The sequence below is a fragment of the Neopelma chrysocephalum genome, unplaced genomic scaffold (genome assembly GCF_003984885.1).
Source record: "Neopelma chrysocephalum unplaced genomic scaffold, ASM398488v2 Primary Assembly neopelma1_23, whole genome shotgun sequence".
Taxonomy (NCBI): Eukaryota; Metazoa; Chordata; class Aves; order Passeriformes; family Pipridae; genus Neopelma; species Neopelma chrysocephalum.
This window is the reverse complement of record NW_020897691.1, coordinates 35061134-35081091: the sequence shown is the minus strand read 5'-3', so window position 1 is coordinate 35081091 and position 19958 is coordinate 35061134. Positions and strand designations below refer to the sequence as shown.

General features: G+C 38.5%; 1 protein-coding gene across 3 annotated transcripts in view; it reads right to left on the bottom strand.

Annotated features, from left to right (window-relative positions):
* Window positions 1-1470: 1470 nt before the first annotated feature.
* CDK19 (cyclin dependent kinase 19) overlaps window positions 1471-19958 on the bottom strand; it is a 114020-nt gene continuing 95532 nt past the window's right edge. For all 3 annotated transcript variants that reach the window (XM_027693199.1, XM_027693191.1, XM_027693182.1), the window contains 7 exons: window positions 17273-17416; window positions 16929-16998; window positions 15661-15733; window positions 11612-11709; window positions 10074-10152; window positions 5916-6182; window positions 1471-2258 (listed from right to left, as the gene is read on the bottom strand). In XM_027693199.1, coding sequence (XP_027549000.1) covers window positions 2127-2258; window positions 5916-6182; window positions 10074-10152; window positions 11612-11709; window positions 15661-15733; window positions 16929-16998; window positions 17273-17416 — 863 coding nt within the window. In that variant the 3' untranslated portion in view covers window positions 1471-2126. The remainder of the gene's footprint in view (window positions 2259-5915; window positions 6183-10073; window positions 10153-11611; window positions 11710-15660; window positions 15734-16928; window positions 16999-17272; window positions 17417-19958) is intronic.

Below are 19958 nucleotides of genomic sequence, written 5' to 3'. Positions count from 1 at the left end.
AAAGAGCACGAGTTTGAGGAGGAAGGGGGCAGTAAAGGTGATTGGGAGATGAAACCCAGTAGAAACTTGTATGTGACTAGCTGTGATGAAAAGCATTCTCCTCAGAGCAAACAGATTTACTCACAGAATCACAGAATATGCCAAATTGGAAGGGACCCACATGGGTCATCAAGTCCAACTCTTAGCCTTGCACAGGACTATCCCCAAGAGTCACACCATGTGCCTGACAGTATTGTTCAAACACTTCTTGAACTGTCAGACTTGGTGCTGTGACCTCTTCCTTGCAGAGCCTGTTCCAGTGCCCAACCACCCTCTGGGTGAAGAACCTTCTTCTAATAGCCAACCTAAACCTCCCTGACACAACAATAGGCCATTCCCTCGGGTCCTGTCACTGGTCACCACAGGGAAGAGATCAGTGCCTGACCCTCTTCTTGCTACATCTGATCACAACTTCAGTGTGAATGTGTATGGGTGTACAGTTTTTTTGTGTGGACACAGGACAGAAGAGAACACAGTGCAGCATAAAACCCTGGAATGTTAACCATTTACACATAAACTTCTCTCACTTTACCTCTTCTCTGGACACCAGCTGAAGAAGCTCACTGGTGTTACATTGCTAGTAGCTTTTTAAATGCATTTTTCCAGGTTTTCTGCAACTAGAATCAGCCTTATTTCTGAAGGCTGAAGGAAAAATGAAGTTGTCTCAAATTACACGTTGTGTCTCTCTGAATAACTGTGGTTCCAGAAGTTGGACAATAATCCCCTGATTATGCTTCTAAACTCTTGCTTAATTACTGGGGATTTTCTGCCAGCTACCCATCCACTTGCAGTCCCTTAGGCACAATCAAAACATGTTTGCTCTAGGGAAAAGGAAACATTTCAGTGCAATCAAGTGCATCTGGTGTAACTAATCTGGTTAATCACGGCAATGTGAGGGACATAGAATATGCACTATAAACATGAAAAAGGAACAGTCTTCAACATGCTTTTCAAACTGCACAATAATTTCTCTTAATTATTAATTATAACGTAAAATGATTAAATGCGTTTGTTTTAGCAAGGCTTAGTATTTCTGTCACCTTTAAATTTCGAGAACTGACTCAGGAATGCGAAAGAAAGCTAAATTTATAGAACTCTCACATACATTAATCAGCTGCTTAAGAGAAAAACAAGCCCATCATCCACATTCCTACTGAGACTCGAGGGCAGTAAATACATTTTCCTGACTATTTTGGTGTCCAGCCTGGGAAGACATTCCATTCTTCTGTTCCAACAGATCCTGAAAGCATCTCCTTTTTATGTGACTGTCCTGGTTTCATTTGAAACAATGCTTAATTTAAAACTAGTCAGAACATGATCACTGTGATTTCAAGAATTCAATGTGAATGAGTTAAGAAATATCAGCAATCTTCTGTTTGGCGTTCAGTCCAGTAGCATGAAGCATATTTGTTGCTGCAGAGACTTGGGTGGTTTTTTCTTTTTTCTTTTTTTCATTTTATTCATTTTTTAAACTTTTTATTTTTAACTTTGCCTGAAAACTAGACTAATAAAAACAGAATAGTAAAATACTCTGGAACAGTAAAATTTTGCTGTTCTTGACATCCATGAGCAAAACAGTAATATCCTGTGAAAATAACATAGTGCTTTAAAAAGGTGCAATATACCTGTATAGCTAAACTGGTTTGCCTAGTATAAAACTAACTATATACAAGCTTGAAAGCCTGGGAGTTCAAGATTTTCAAACTTTAAAATCCCATTAAAGAGATTGAAAAGACAGATTTATGGCAATCACTACAGCATAAGGAAGGTGCACCAGGAATCCTTCAAAATTCCAAAGGTTAAAGAAATTAAGTGCTGGGTTCAGATCAGAAGGGTTCATTAGAGTAACCACAATGGAGCACATGCAAGGGCAGGGAGGAAGGAAAACTTCACAAGAATCTCCTTTATGGCAATAAAGGGATGGGGTGGGGAAAGTCTTCGGCGAGTGAAGTTTTCCTTTTGTCATCATGAATTTTAATTCTGCATTATAGTTTGTATTTTTGGTCTTCTCATCATTATGAACTTCATATTGCTGGAGTCTTCTGGCTTTTAGTCCATTCCTTTCTGAGTGCAGCCTGTCAGGCCTCTCAGTACCTGTGAGACTGATGAGATTGGTGATACTGAGAGCTCTGCTGAGATGATGTGGAATAGCCCATTGTACTCTGGGACTGAGAAGATCCCTGAATGTTGCTTTGGTAACTCAGGCGTGAGCTGGAGTGCTGCAGGAAAAAAGAAGAAAGGGATCAGGGGAATGAAAACCAGGCTGTTAGGACTATGCAGCTCAGGAAGCTTTTAACCCTTCTGAAGGTCATTAAAACATAATTGTTGGAGAAGTTGACTAAAGAGTGCTACTATTTCGAGTCCCATAAAACAAGTAATCATTCTGATCTGCAATCAGCCCTAACACAGCACACAAAATACACAAAGTATTGGCAGACACATAGAAGTACAACAGGTACACACACATTTTCTGAAGGAAAAATACACAAGACATGAGAGCAGATTCCCTTTCAAAATTCAACTGTTTCATATTATTTCTGTCATTATTGTAATTGCTATTAATGCAAAATCAAACTGCTAAGGCCATAAATACCCTTCTCAGGATCCGTAATACTAAACGTTATAGAGAAACATTTTATTCTTTTCTGAGAAAAAGACAACCATGACCTTAGAATTACTCAATTTATCTAAATGAAAAATTGTCCAGTAAGATAAAATAATATCATTTTAGGTGAGTCTTTCAACCAGCTGTCTTATTTACTGGAAACATGGACAACTGCTTAAAGCTGGGCATGGGTATGTACAATAACCTAACATTCATTTTCCTAAATGTTTTTCTCTTCCCCTCCACAGTTTGGGATGTCAGCTCACTGGACCTCAACCTCAGTAAGAAAAATTCATGGATCATTTGCAACCTCCAGCCTGATGAATTTGCTCTTTCATTATCACATCCATTCCCTGTCCAGAATTAATAGCAAGCTGCCCAATAATGCAAGTTGCAAAATCACTTGGCATGAACAGTACTGCTCAGTGAATAGGAGACTCTCCAGCAAGGTAGACCCACCCCAATCCACACGAAAGGAGAGTCTACAACCCCCCCCCAAATTTGCAGTCAGCAAAGTTTTGTTTCCAGCCAAATTAAGCAAGGGTTCAGGCAGTCATTCAATAGAGTTTTGTTCACTGTCTAGTTGGTGGTTCTACTTGGCTATGTCCAAGGATCATCAACAAGCCTGTGGCCAACAGCAATCATCTAGGAAAATGTTAAGAGTATCACATTGTGATTAAATATCAGCATTATGATTCCAGAAAGGCCCTGCAGAAGTCTGAGTTCTCAACAGAAATCCCATGGAGACACTGGGTCTGTAAGAACACCACATCCTCCACAGACCAAGAATCTGCTCATTGAAGGCAGTCAATGGTCTCATCTAACCATTGGACCCCAACCAGGAAAGCTGTGAAAGCCTCCTAACAACTTTTCAGCTGGATGATGAAAGAGCAGGATCCTAAAGTTCAGGCAGTCTAAAACAGTTCTGTCCTTTGTTTCTGTACATGGCTTTATAATTTCAATTTTACATAAACTGTAAAACATACTAAATCCTAAAAACATCACATAACTTTTTCTGTGTTCTAACATAGGAATATGAAGGTTGCTTTCAATGTGAAGCACAGTGAGGCTACAGTGAGAGAGAGAGATAACAGTCCCATACTGGAGACCTCTGCATATCAATATAATACCAATATAACTAATATTTGTACCAAGTAACTTCACTTGTTTGTAAGGGTCAGTTTTGGAGGCAACAGCTCAGCACTCTGGCTTTGGAAGAGACGTGTCCCAGCAGCATATATGTTGTTAATAACCAGATTATTCTTGGCTTGCTTTGTTAGGTTGTTAACAGAGTGCCTAAAACCTGAAATTTTTCTCAAAATTCTGAAAGATTTTTCAACTTCTAATGGAGAAAAGAAGATTTTTTATAAATGGTATGATTTTTTAGGAGCTTATTCTGGATGAAAAGCATCAGGTCACCCTGCTAAGCAAAACACCCAAGGTCACAAAAGGAATGCTCAGTAAAATTCAACAAGGAATTTGCACTGTCATTTGTGGAAGCAACATATATTGAGGTTGGTGAACTACAAGAAAACTTCAATGGAGACTTCAGATCACAAGCTAAATGAAACTCAAAGCAAAGGCAATCTTCTTCCTACTCCTGCATAAGATATGCTGGAGAAAAATTAATGCCATAAGACTACAAGAATGCATTAACTTGCCCATGCTTATTTTTGTTCCACATAAGAGAATTTGTTTCTAACAAAGTCAGACTTGGACAAATTGCAGACATTCCTTTCTGGAACAGAAGACAGTCAGCTAGAATTTAAGGGCAGAAAGCCAAACACGAGTGTAAAAACGGATAATCAGACCATACAATTTAGTGAGTGATGTAAAGGAAACATACAGATCGTGATTTTGATGCTTGTGCTGTTCAAGTTTAGAAGGAAAGCATCATAGAGGGTAAGAAAAAAATCTATCTAGAAAAAAAATATTTAGACTCTTAGCAACTTGTAAGAGGGAAGTTTGCCAACAATTCAGAGAGCTGGATAAGAATTCTATAATGGATATCATCAAATGCAGCACACCAGCCCTCAAAGTACAGACCAAAACAGACCAGCCATAAATACTGTGTATTCAGACAGCTGCAGTGATCTGTCCAGGCCTCAAGCCTGTCTGGAACTTTTCAAAAAAGAAACCTAGTTGTCTTTACCCTTAAATTGCCCTCAGTGCCTTCATGATCATTTGTAATTAAAAGAGTCAAACAGAAATGGGAGAAAAATGTCTGGCACTGAGAAATCAATTGTCTGTGGAGAAGGTCTGGAGGGCTAAGTCAAGGCAACTCCAGAGTTTGGTGCTTTGAAATCTACTTACTTTAAAGCAGCCTGAAAAGACTGTTCTCCAAGGTGGGATTCTCTCAGAGTCTAGAAGCAGAGTCCCTAGTATCATTTAAAATCTATCTTTAATATCTACCTTTTTCTTATTCTGCTTTCAACTCATTACTGTTCCAGCAAGCATAAACTCAAAAGTACTGAAGATCCTGGTAAGTTCAATGCCTTCTATACTTAGTGTAAGTCACTTCTTCAGTGGAAAATATAATTCTAGTAAGCAAAGACAAATATGCAAACCCAAAAATAATTCAGTGATACTGCTTTTACTTATGAATGCTACTGTACTAGAAGACATGAAATCTATTCAATTTTGGTCCCATTAGAAACAATGCATGTCTTTGCATCTTACTTCAGCACGAATCATACAGATGAACCAAAACAACATTCCTATGTTAGCATGCATTTTTCCTTTAACATTAGAAGTAGACTTAGAAAGATATCAGAATAAACTACAGAACCACTTCATACATGTGATAATATGAGGTAAAATGACACAGGAATGAAATGGGAGAGCTTAGTTCTAACTTTACTTCTCCTTCTCAGGATCTTCTCAGATCTGCTCCTCATACAGGATTTAATATTGCCAAGACTCGAGTATCCTGAACTTGATGCAATGCAGCATTTACATCCACTGGCTTCAGTAAGATTACTCTCAAACATGAAGTTAAGCAAATATTTAAGTGCTTTCCTGGAATGGACTAGTCTTCAACACTTTACAGGGTGCAGTAGATACAACTCAAACTGGTATTTTATTGAAAATTACTAATCACAGAACAAAACCTTTTAACTTAAACCTGACATTTTAATATAATATATCACAGCATGCCTGTTCAGGTTACATAAAAAATTCATTGAAACATGATGTGTTCTTGCAGTGGGCAACGGGGGAAAATGATGTTTTGGCCTCGCAGCATCAGAAGTAGCAAAATTTCAAGAGGTACCTGATAATCTGAAGGCATGACAGGCCCGCCTGAGTTAGCGCCTGAAGGCCCTATGCGTGGTTTCTTGTTCGGAGGCACCTGGTTGAGGCTGGAGTCCTGGCTGTGCTGGAGCCCAGTGCCCGTGCCCCCTCCACCTGCGCCAGTGCCCCCGGCTGTCCCGTTGGTCTGGGTGCTGTTCTGCTGCTGTGGCTGCGGCTGCTGCGGTGCTGCCTGCGGCTGCTGCTGAGGTGCGGTTTGCTGCTGATGCTGATTCTGCTGCTGTTGATTCTAAGGGAAGAAGCAACACAACATGGTCACTTGCTCTAAGCTGGGTTTGTGAGCTTTATGGAGTTGCCAACCCTGGTGTCACCGGGAAGGAGGCAGGCCTGCCTGCTCCAGGAGAAAATACAGCAAGGCTGACTGTTGGGAGAAGTTTGTTCTCAGTACACTCTTGCACACCTTGTGGGGGTATCCCATTTGTGATTGGTTTTGTTCTTTAACGAAGAGAGCTGGACTTAAACTGGAAGGACAGTCTAGTGCCTCCTACAGCTAGCCAAGCGCTCAGAGAGGAGGATAGAAGGAACCATTTATAAAGCAGTAATCATCTAACAAACTAAATCAAAACTCCCAAAATTTCTCTAGTGCTCAGTGGCAGACATGGTGAACCACAGCAAATTATTCTAAGAGCTTCAACAGCCTTGTTCACTCAGAATCAAAACCTTTTTTAAACTTTCACATCATAACAACCCGAAGAAGCATTACTGCCAGAAAGGTAAGCAAATTGAGACCAGAGAAACTATATAATTTCTTCTAGGTTGCAAGGAAATTCTGTGCAAAACCAGAAACAGGTTTCATTACTGTTCTGGTCTCCCGTGCTTTTAAGCACCTTGCAAAGAGTGCTATAGTGGAAATAGGGTCCAGCATGGTGCACCAGGCATAGGGTCAGAAAATCTTACTAAAACAGCATAAAAGTGAAAATTAATCAGAGATAAGTAGTTGAAGACAAAAGAGGAGGAAACAGCTGGAGAAGAATTTGGTAAGGGCGGGAGAAAACTAGCAAAGTGGAGGGAAGCCAGATAATTAAGATGACACTGGGACCTAGTAGGAAGAGAGACAGAAAAAACCGCCACAAAAGGGAGAAACAAGGTTAAGAAGGAGAACACAAGAGCAAAAGATATTGTACTCTTCTGGCTTCAGAGGGCTACAGACTTGAAAGAGTATTAGGGAAGTGGAAGGAAGGTCAGAAAGTGCAACCCTGCCCTCCATGGTTAGACAGTTCTGGGAAAGACCACCCATTCATCTGCTTTTGAGCACCAGGGATGGCTTCTCCATCAGAGCACTAAAGCACATAAGAAAATTGCAAAGAAAAGCAATTTCACTCCAAATGTGAGATATGTCAATTGGTTATCATAGAAAAAACCTACAACTGACATAGCTTGAACTGAAAAGCCGTATTACCCTTCCCCCAGTATACTGTAGGGAACATTCCAGGATAGTATTTTTTTCCTAGAATATCTGCTTATATAAAAATTCAAGCATGGTAGTCTTTTATAAACCCTGACTTTATTAGTTTCCCAGAAATCATGACAACCAGTTGTCACTAGGAGAAAATTCTTGATGCCCCAATCATCAAGATGTACTTAATTACCTCAGATAAAGGACACAAAAGATCTGTATCTAAGTCATTCATCACAATGGTCTCCCAAGATACATTCAGATGAAATTTGCAATGATGTATTCATTTAAGATTACAAAGAAGCCTTGCGTCTTCAAGGACTTCAAGATGGCTTGCAATTCCATTTCACATTTAGCAAAACTAATAATGTGTCCTCCTGCCTGTAGTCCTCAAATCCCATCTCAGTCAGATTCTGCATCCTGTGAAATTTAGACTTCAATAATTTAAAAAGTTAATCAAACTAGCTTGTAAAAAAATCTATTAAAAAGCAATTAATCTTTTCATAATGGTTTGAGCTTCACTTACACAGAAACCAATAACTAAGGCAGTATTTGTGCTAGAATTCCGTAATTTGTGGTTTCATAGGGGTGTTTGGATGCAAGTTGAGGTGGTTGCTACTGCGTGAGCTGAAAAACTGCAATTTTGTTATGTGTAAAAAAATACTGCAGGAACACTTATAATTAAAGACAAGAGTTTGTGAGGTCCCAAGTTTTGCGCTTTGGATTTTAGCACAAAATTTACTTGATTAGCCTGAGCTTGCTCTTCTGTGGACCTGCTCTGTCAGACTCCAGCTGGGGTCTAGTTGCACCACGTTACTGCACAAAAATGGCTTACACCAGTAAAGACATTGTCCTCGGGTCAGTCTGGTTCATGGTGGTTCCTAAATGAATAAACTTATAAAAGACCTGCAGTTAACAACATATTGCCACCTGTTACCTCTCAGGCACAAATTACCAAAATCTACCTACAAAAAACCCAGCAGAAACTTGCCTAACAGAATTTGAATGAGAAGAGAATAGTTTCTCTTTGCGCTACAAACCCTCATTTTAGCTTTGCTGACTAATGATTATGCATTTTGAAGAATGGATGCTTATGTTAAATGTTATTCAATTCAGATTCAAGTTCCAAATAAACAAATACAGAGAACTTCTCCAGGTTTCCAAAGGACTATACAGATGTTCATGGTTTTAAAACAAAGCAGAAACAAAGCAGTATAAAAAAAAAAACAACTTTCATTTACAATAACATCATAAAGCAACAAAACATGGTACACATTTAACTTCCAGAATATCCTTAACCTCCACATTGTCTACACTGTGGGAACACATTCAATGAGTAATGAGCGACTTATATTACCCAAATGGTCTGAAAAAAGTTTAATTTGGAGTGTGCATAAATATGTGACTGCCAACAACAATCTGAAAGACCATTTATATATTGGTTGTTTTGAATATAAATATGCCATTGACATCACCCCCCAAAGCACTCCCAGGAAAAAGGTATTTACTTTTAAGTACACTGACTTGAAAGTAAAAAAAACCAGAGTAATCTTAATTCATAAGGTTTCTTCTTGTTTGTGAAGCTGCGAGAGTTGAAGCAGAACTTGTAACTACATTACAATCAAATCACTATCATGACATTCATTTTATTTTTGTTTAGGGGTCTGTTTCCTCTTTTTGAAAAAACTATCTGGACACAGCAATCACAGATGTTACCACTTGCTCTCAGTACAGAAGAACCTGCAACATCAGTTCTGAACACAAAATTTGCTCTCTGAAATGTAGTTTTAAACTCAGCTTGTTTGTCACATTATGCAGAAAAATGAAAACAGAAGATGCATGTAGTCCAATCATTTCTCTAAAAGGTAACAGTCCTTCTCACATAGTCCTCAGATAATTACAGTTCAAGACTGTTCTCTTCACATTTTGTTAGCTATACTGTTGGTGTCTCACTGTACACTGTTAAGTGAAAATAACATGCTGTTTTTTACACCATAGCACTACTGTCCAGCCTTCACAGCATGATGGGACAATCACTGTGGTCACGTAGCACAGCTGAGCTACACACACCAAGCAGATCAGATTATGTTGCAAACACACCAAAGTTTACTATGCACACAAACAAGTTCTCACCCATGCCTATGGGGCTATGAGAAAGAGAATATTCAGAGCAGATTGTCACTACTTGAACAGTTCACAGTCCTTACTACTCCTTTGTCTGAGGGCCTTTAAAACATGATCAGGAAACTGTGTGCAGATGGATGAAATGTTCTGATGTAGTGCCAGAAGCAGGCTGCCACTATTTATTTGAGACCCTGACAGCCATCTACATTCAAATGGCTGGATGTATGCCAGTCATACAATGAAAATGCCATTCTCTTCATGTGCTCACAATGTATTTTCATCATGCTGGAGGAAGTAGCAAGGTCCTCTTGGAATGACAGCAGCTGAAAGCAGGCTATTGCTGACACAACAGCCCATAAAGCTCATTTTCTCACAGGTTAGGGCAAACCACGCTGGTGATACCACCTGAGACACCCTAACGTCATCTGATACTTTTCATATTTCTGAGAAGCAGTTTTAAGAGAGCTGAGTGCTACCTTGGAAAAATATTTTTTGTTAACTCATCATGTTTCATTAGTTTTCATTTGGTAGCACCATGATGCTTTCTTATTGCATATTTAAAAGAGGGGGTTTTTTAAAGAAAAAATGATTTTATTATACCTTATCCCCTTTCTCTTCAGGTTCATCTTCATTGAGGAATTCTCTTTTAGGATATGGAATCTGACAGCCAGCAAACACACTGAAACACAGTAAACAGTAAACACTCCACAAATATGTACATATGGCATACATTTACTTAACACCATGTTAAAAACAAGTGCATATAATGTAACTTAATTTCTTGTATTTCATGTGTTCTGTTTCCAAAAGTGAGTGGCAGTGTGAGCACTCAAGATAGGTGTTGATCATAATGTCAGATCTCTTTGCTGTTGGCACTAGGCTGTCATTTGGAAATCACGGCATGGTTGAACATGCCTGAATGCCAGAACGACCACTTGTTGATCCAGATGATAAAATGAACAAATACAGTGTCAGAGGTTCCACAATACCCAGTTAGAACATGCATGGTTCACTGAATAAAGGGCCTTATCCAAAGAGTATTAGTGTCTTATGAGCCTGCCTTGGCTTACAGCAGGCTTAAATATATTTGCCAATCACAACTGCATAGTTACTTTCAATAAGCTTCCCAGGTCTTGTTGAGGGAAAAAATATAGTTTTCAAGTTCCACTCGCCAATGGAATTTGGAACATTCCTTAATGTTTATGGCAGACGCTTTATCACAATGTTATCCTGTAATCCATGAGGAGCTATAGCTCTACCTAGGATAGCATCAGATAAACACTAAACAGAAAATTACTGGTAGATCTTGCTCAGTATCAATTTCTTAGATTTCTGCACCAATCTTCAGAATACAATCAACATGACACGATTTTTAAAAGGGTGTAAACAAGAAAAAGAAATTTAAAAACCCCCAACTGATCTCAACTAGATTCCTTTTGCAGTCCAGTGACTGCTCCCTCCTTTTAGTGTTGCCTGATAGCTGAGGAAACAATGAAAGCAAAGGTGGAAGTCTCCCTGCATTCAGTTCCCACATAACATAATGCTATGCACCACCATGCTTCTAAAAACTGGGAAGAGAAACTGTAAGTCTGCAGTTGGAAATGAACATATAATTTGAACTTTTCATGACAATAAAAGACAGAGAGACAAATTCTGTACTCTCAAGCCTTTTGAACAAGGGATTTGTGGCATTTTAGGCAGCCATTTATCTCTTCACTCTTCTCTCACTACTGTTACCCTGTGCAAGAGGGCATAGGAAAGGGCTGTAGGTCAGAGAATTGTCCTAATCTTAGGGAGAGGCACAATCAAACCAGGCAATGGAAGATAGGGCTCTGTGAGGCTATGTAAGGCAGAACAGAAGAGGGCATAGATTAATTCTCTAAATACTGCAATAATATTGTCCCTCTAGCTTTGGTAGTATGCTCAGAATTACACCACTAGTGTGGTACTGGGTTATTTTCATGACTATTTAGTTCTGGCACCAGTAGATACAGATTACTAGTGTAGTTTCTGCTGAGCATGTCTGAGCTACTACTTCTCGTGGACACAGGCGGATATCTGAATGTTTCAGATGTCATGTAATTTCAGGGATGAGCATATAGCAGAAAGAAGATGTGCACAGACAAGGGAATACATACTCTGATGTAGGCAGAGGATCCTCTTGAAAGTAGGGGTCCTGCAAAGCCTGCTCTGAGGTAATTCTCTTTGTAGGGTCCATAGTAAGAAGCTTCTGAAGCTGTAAAGCATAACATTAAAAATAGCAAAAAGTTCATCAAACTACTATTTTTCAAACTATAACTTGTATGTCTTGGATTGTGGATTACTAAATTATTTCCGGCTTGTCCAGACAAGCCTAAGTTAGCATTGCTTGTTCAGTGAAGTTCCCGAGAACTACAATGCACATCCATCAAAGTACTGTGAAGTACAAAGGCTGTGAAGTATTTCTCATGTAAGAGAAGGTGTATCAGGCAATATTAATTGCTAAGGCTAAACCACTGTGCTAAAGTATCACTAAATTCAGCTATTACAGGTTCATAAAGCATAATTTATAAATAACGGCTTTTTGTTGTGGCACATGTATAGCTTTTATACTGTTCTGTACAGCTAACACAAAATGAAGTGTCAGAACAGACTGAACATAACCAGGACTCTTCATATCGCTTTAGGGACGGAAACAATAAATCTTCATTTCTTGCACTGGCAACATTCCAGAGACAGAGCATTCCAATACTCATGCAGCTCCTCAAACCTACTCTAATTGGTACTGAAATGAGAAAGAGGGGGAGCAGACCCTTCCTAGTAACCTTTCTTCCTTGCTAGGAGGAAAATAAGCCTAAATCTATTAGCTAGAATGCTTTTGACTGCAGAAGGCTATAAAAGAGGATTACAATACATTAGTAGTATAAACAGCAATTATAGGCATATCACACCATTTTAAAGAGTTACTTATTTATCACATTCTGATAAACTCACAGGAGGAAATTTGGGTGCTCAAATTACATTATACAGTATCCTGCTCTCATGCAATCCTCTCTTAATTCAAGCCAGTAGTAAAAATAAAATTCCTTCTGCAAAGGATATCTTAGCTTAAACTGTCTTTCGGTCCTCCAACAAAAACTGCCTGAATATTCAGCAAAAGAATGCAATTTTGGCATGGGTATTTGGGCCTTTTTCTTCCAATAAATTAAAAATCTGATATACAATTCTATATTCTATATATTTGCTACAATAAGCAGCCTCAGTAACAGTACCATCCTCCTCAAGAAAGATGATTCCTTGTATTTCCTTTCTCAATATTTATAGTTAATTCTACCTGGTAGATAAGGCCTATTAAATTCTTTGTACTTTTGCCACTTTCTTCCCACCTATCCTTATTCACATACTTTATGGGCCATGGACCTCAACAGACTGACAACACAACAAAGAGCTATTTGGGTTGCCTCTCCACCTATCAGTTCATTTGCAACCAGCTCCTGAAATTATTTCTGTTGCTTGCGTAGAGATACACCTCAAGATAGTCCTGCACTGCACACACCTGGAGAGCTTACCCGAGACATTTATTTACTGTATTTTTGTGTGGTCAGATAATTCTTAACCCTATGTTTCCCATGCATCTTAACAAATCGAACTTCTAATGTGCTGTTGGCTCTCTACACAGTGACCTCACACAATATACACTACAATTTGGGGACTCCAGTATCTTTACTTCAAATCACCATCTCTCCCTACATGCAAATTTTTTGTCAGTTATAGCAGCTTCTGACACATTTCTTCTCCCCTGTTCCTCCACAGTGACTGCAGGACAAATACGCATATTCTGTATAAGGCCACTCCTGGTCTTTGGCACCAGATGTCATCCTTGACAGAAGAGTAGAGGGCATCAGCTCTGTCCCCTGGACTCCTTCCTCAGACCTGCTTGCTGCAGTACTACTCAAGAGAAAGCTCATACAGTTTGCTGCCATATAAACACCATCGTCACAAACTGCCTCCAAACATGACCTGTATTCTTTGTCATTCAAAGATAAGACTAATGTACCACAGCAGAAGATCTAAAGATATCTTGGACCTTTTAATGATCTGCTCTTTCTGTCAGCATTCACCCTTCACCCCGAGGATACCATCAGTTTGCTCATTCCAAGTGACACCACACATAACATCACTCCAAGCGAGATAACCTGCCTATCAGTGATGCCACTGGGAACCAACTTTCTTTTAGAAGGTCTGGTTACGCGTAGCTTCTGGGAAAATGAACAAAAAATGTCTAGAGGCAATTTGTTTTCAGGGTAGCAGTTGCTAACACAACATAGCAAACCCATGAGACTAGACTTCATCAGAAGTCTTACTTTCAGCAGGTCTCAAAATTGCTCACTCTTGGGCTCCCCTGGCCTGACACGACAGCTATAAATACTATGCTAGTAACTCTTCCAGGACAGCAAGAATAGATGCCTCTTCCTGAATGGAAAACATTCTGCCCTTCATGTAGATATTATCATTCAATGTCAATCAGCAGAATGGCATAATATTCTCTTTCTCAAGAGTCACTTGCTATCCTGCACTAGTCTACTCGATGCCATCTGTTCTCCAAGCACCACATTTTCTGTACTCATTAGCACAAGGTCTTGATCAATGACTGTTACAAAGCAGATGCCTTCTGAGGTCACCTTGCAAGATGGAGGTTGTCTCAAAAAATAACTACCTTGGATATGAACAAGGAGTTTTAGGGAGTCTGCTTCAAAATACATGTACCTCCAAGCTCATTAGCAGACATATTTCTTATTTTGTGATATGGGAGAGCAATGCACACCTTTCCTTCAAGATCTGCTGTATTTTAGGATCTTTCACGAGATAAGGTAGGTACTGAGCCTCTTTGCTGTAGCATGGCTATGGCAATTTTTAGGTGCATGAACCTCCTCAGTACAGCAATGAGATATGAAGAACGTTGGTCATATTCCTGGGCATTCTTATGCAGATCTCTGGGAGACTGGCCTATTTGAGATCAGCCTCCATCTCTGTGATAACTACTCTTATTCATCCCTGATTATGAACTGTGAGAAAAATCTAACAGAAACTACCTTGATTAGCAATCTAAGCCTTCATGATGTTCAGAAAAAACAGCAAAATATGGTTAGTTTTTTGTTCTTTAGAGATCTGGTTAATATTTCCTCCTGGAAAAGCAGCCTACTCACCTAAGATAACTCTCAACTTTGTGTTCACAACCTTGATGAATTAGCCATGTATGCTGACAGCAACCCATTTGCTTCTCTGCCTTTCCACCAGGTTTTCTGGTGGCTTCCACCTTTTGTAGGAAAACATGGAAGTTCACGTGCGAATAATATCATCTTTTCAGTTAGACTTATCCTCCAGGTGATTCCAATGTGTACCGGGTAACTTGAGTTTTAAGAAGTTTTAATTCATTTTTATTCAAGTCTCACACTTCTTATAGGAATGTTTCCCTTCCACCCACTTGAAATTAACCTACTCTGTTTCCACAGCTATTTGTGTCATCATCTAGCAGCTACTAACAAGTCAAAGAGCAAATCTTTGTCAGGACCTAGAGAGATGACTGCTATGCTGAATCCCTAAGTGAAAACAGACCACTGGAACTCAAGCTGCACTAAGCCTTATTGCAGAGGCTCCCTGTTCACAGTACTAGCAAAGTCACTTTGAACTTAATTTCTAAATTTAGACAGCACTAATTCATCACAGAGGCATCCAGGAATGATCCACTGGCCTACAGTGGATGACTCAACTAGGTAACCAGCACATATATGTTTAGGGATTTTGTTTGGAATTGCACACAGTGGTAGACTATTGTCAGAGGGAAGAAAAAGAAAAACAAATTACTACAGAAAAAAAATTTCTCCTTTCCTCTTCCCTTTCTTCACAAAACTCTTTAGCTTTTGGGAGCTCTCTAGCTCTCTGGGACAACACAGAATCAAGACATATACTATACTCACTCTCCTAATTGCACAACAGACAAACTCTTGGATCTTCACTACCAGCCGTTTAAGCACACCTCAGCATAAATGTATATGAAGAAAACACATCTCAAAAAGGGCCAGTTAGTGGTAAATAGCTTTCTTTAATACTGGTGTTCATTAGAGTGAGATAGAAGAACAGACACAGATATTACCATTAGAAATGTATTTAATTCCTGTCATCACAGCAATTTTCAAGTTGCACCTACCAAAAGAAAAACTTTGCTGTCAGGCTTGACTTTGTGTTTCTCCATGTATTTTATGAGGCTACTATTGGCATATCTGAAAAATACAGTTAAAGAAAGACATGTCTGAAATAATGCTGCATTAAAAACATGTAACTCTATCAAAAACACTAACCAAATCACAAAAACATTTACCAGCCCTTAATAAGTAAGCTATAAAAAGAACTGCTATCAGAAGACGTGAGATATTTATCTAGCAGTTGCACACATAAAGTGTGCTTTTCACTAACAAGAGTGGTATCAACTGTGTAAAGATTATTTCCATGAAACATGCAACTTTTATAGTATATGGATAAACTGTTGATATGGACATATGACAGAGAGACATAACTTGAAGTTTATACCCTAGTTTTCTAAAGCAACTCTGCTGCAGAAAGTGTTCAGCCTTTTGTAAGAGCTCAACATCTAAGCTATTAAGTTGTTTCCAGTTACAATCTGGCAGAGCAGTTAAGGTTACCACTATGTCTTCCCAATCCCAACCTGCAGCAAATCATATAGTCCTTCCAGCTCCCAAGCTCAAAGATGTCTCAAATATTTATTACCTGTGCCTTGCCTTTTATTTACAGCTCCAGAGGTTATCTATAGGCATTTTCAAAAGAAAGAAGCTTCATGCACAGATAAGCTTCATGTCTTGTCTAAAAGAGAGTGTAATGAACCCATGGCAGAGCTGGAAACAGAATCCAAAACTTCTGAATCCATGTCCTCTGCCTTACAAGTCTGGCTCCTTACAAGTTCTGATCTATCACCACCACTTGACTAATTTAGCAAAAGCACCAGAAAACAGTAAAAGTGGAAAATTCTCAGACCTCAGACAGGCTTTGAACATGTTACCTTCCATAGAAATTTCTGTCCACTGTATTGCTGTCTCTGCATATCTGCTTGTCAAAAGTACCACTACTTCCCTATTCCTTCTCACACAAAATGAGTGAAGTCATCTTGAACATGGAACATAAGTGGGTTAAGCAAGCTCATTTGTCTGTGCCTGCCACAGATTAAATGACATTTATGACAACACCCTTCTAGAGAAATGGGGAGGCCACTGAGCTGATGTTTTTAACAAGCAGCTGTGGAAAAGAACACCATTCAAGCAAACCAGCTAGTTCAAACAGGACAGCTGTCACAATGTTAGAACCCAAATGCTCCAACATCCCCTCCCCAAAAAGTCAGAGCATAGGAGCTGATTTCTGCCTCTGCTACATTTAGTGAACTGCTGTTGCATTATCATCACTTACGTTGTTCTCCTAAAATCTTTCTGAAGAGTTGGATATTCTGGCATCTTTCTTATGTCTTCCCAGTCTTTATCTTTGGTAGGGAGGAAAAAAAAAGCATTTACAATTCTGAATGTGTAGGTTAAGTAATACATGAGAAGAAATAACTACAGCAGTTGTTTGACTTCCTGTTTGTTGGCCAGTGCTATTGTTCCATAATTGTCAGCATTTCCAAATCCATCAAATTGTCAGATTCTTTGTACCTATACAAACAACTACTCATTTCCTTTAGAAAAAACAAAACAAAACAAAAACAAAAAAACCAACTCAGTAGCGTTACATCTGATGCTTTAATGAAAATAAATTACCTGCAGGGAATCCCATTACACTGAAAATGCGGTCTAGCTGATCATGATGAAAAGGATTACTTGTTTTGATGTCCTCCTGGCGACAGTGAAATATAGGTTCTGAAGTCAACAGTTCAGCAAATATGCAGCCAATTGCCCAAATATCTATGAAAAAAGGAGGATAATTAATGCAAATTCACTGTACTCAATCTCTCTGGTTTTTGTTTCTGCACAATTTCTCAACCTTCACAGTAAAATTATATACAGTACTTTAAAAATAATGCATTAGTATAATACATTAAAAAAGGGTAAAATCTGGAGGGGTTTTTTTTCAACCAAAATTAGAGTTTCCAAATCCAAGTCATTCAGTGGCAGTCCAGCACCTCATGTATTCAACAGTTATGGCAGAAACCTACACAATATTTGCTGACGACATAGTGCTTAGAGGGCATTCAACTGACCATCGAAATCAAATTATAAATACTCCATAAAGATACATTGAAATAATAATTCTACCACATATTTCAGAACAATTTCAAACAGATAATTGATAACCAAATAAACACTAAGAAGTAAAACACTAATGACTCATATGTTTAACCAAATGGTGCAAGCCAGTCACAATGGAGAAACAAGATCCTAATTTTAATCAAGAGTAGAATAGTGATTACCAAACTTTAAAAAAAAGAACTACTACTTGACAATGGACTTCCACTGCAACAATACTTTAATTCCCTCATCTACATCTCACACACATAAAAGAAAACAAAAGCATAGTATTTAACAGTTGGACTTGATGATCTCAGAGATCTTTTCCAACCTTAATGATTCTGTGATTCTATATGCTGATGTTTTACTGAAACAACAAAAAACACTCCCCATATTTCATTAACATGCTTTTTTAGATTAAATCTATTGTGGACAAGAACATTAATTTACAAGAGAATAATTTTCTAGATTACATGTATTAGTTACTGCTAATCACCACCCATCTTAGCGTTCCGTATGACTCAAATGTTTTATTATGAATCTTAAAATGAAAGTGTGAATTTGTCAGTGAGAAGAACGTGGTTACTGTCCTAAAAAAGAAAAAAGTCTTTGCTACACCAACAAATATGTGTCTGGGATATAACTTTGGAAAAAGATGTTGAGATCAGATGACTAATGAGCATAGATTGCTGAATACAAGACTGTGGAGACTTATGTAGTCGTTGAGGTTAAATTAGATGATCCTGAGAAATTTTTTTTATTTTTTTCAAATTTAATGGCACAAATTAAAAAAAATAATGTATAGGTTTAAGAGATAAAAATTATTTAACTGGAGTTTGGTTTATTGGATTCAGACTAAAGAAAACACCAAGAGAAGTCTCTTGTTTGTTGCAACTAATCTGAGACTCAAAACCCTATTTGTTGTCAATGGTGGTCTTTAGCCTATGCTGCCTGAGACACAGGGTGTCCTGAAGAAAAAGCACTGCTCTCTTTATGCAGGCAAGGAAGAAATAAGCCATCACACTCTTTGCCAAAACAGGTCAGTTCCATTTCCATCATGTTACAGGTGTGGAGCTTGGGGTGTCCTAATATATAACCCTTTCTTCCTACTTCCTTTACAGGAAAGTCTGATGACATTTCACTCAGACTTTACAGTTCTGACAGGGTATAACTTGCTCTGTGCATTACATCACATTCTTGAGGTTTTATCTTCTTTTCATTTTTCTATTAGCCTTATCTGCATGAAAACAATATCTTTAGCTGTTGAGATTTTATCTGCTCAAGCAGCTAATGCAGCATATTAATCACAATTGCTGCCTCGGTAGTAGGCATAAATTATCTACTCCAGAATGAAAATTACTTGTTATTTGAAGAATAGAATCTTCATTTAACAGTATCTATTTGTTCATTTTCAGACTAAAGAGAAAATCCTCCTGGAAATGGCTTATCTGGAGGCGAAAGGAATTGCAGCTCTCTTGGTTTTGTTGGCTTTCTGCAGTGCTCACCGTCCATCACATAGTAAGGGAGAGGCTGGACCACTGCTCATTATTCTGTTCATTACTGCTCCACCCAGACTGACCTTTTCCTTTTAAAGAAAAAAAAGTAAAATCTAGTATTCTCATTGAAAGCAAAGCTGAACTGGGAAATCTCCCTGATGAGACAAAGCAAACTTCAAAACAGTTTCTCCTTTATCATCTGAACTGTGCAAGAGCAGAGCCACCATGGAAACACATTCCCACTTCCTGACCCAGCGATTATTACAGAGAGTACATTTTACACCCTTTGAGAATTCAGAAAGGCAAACATTGTACCAACTGGATGTTATATCTGACTAAACACTGGTAACTCCCAAGCTGGTGTTATAATTTTCTGTGGGATAGCATTATTGGGAAACCATTCTCACAGTTAATAATTTTCTGCCAAGTTTGGCAAATCCCCCTTTTTTTTAAAACATTCATAATTCACAGTAATAATTTACCACACATGCCATTTTTTCTAGCAGGAATGCCTCATTAAATTCTGCCAAGTTTACAAGCTTCATAAATGCAAGCAGTCTTAATAGGTATTTATCTCCTACATTGTTCACATTAGTCAAGCAAATAAAAACTTCAGCTCAAACTACGGAAAAAATTTCCTACCCAGTGCCATTTCACGTTTTCAACTTGTGGGCCCTAAAATAAAGTTTAATTATTATTACATGTATTCCAAATCTATTCCA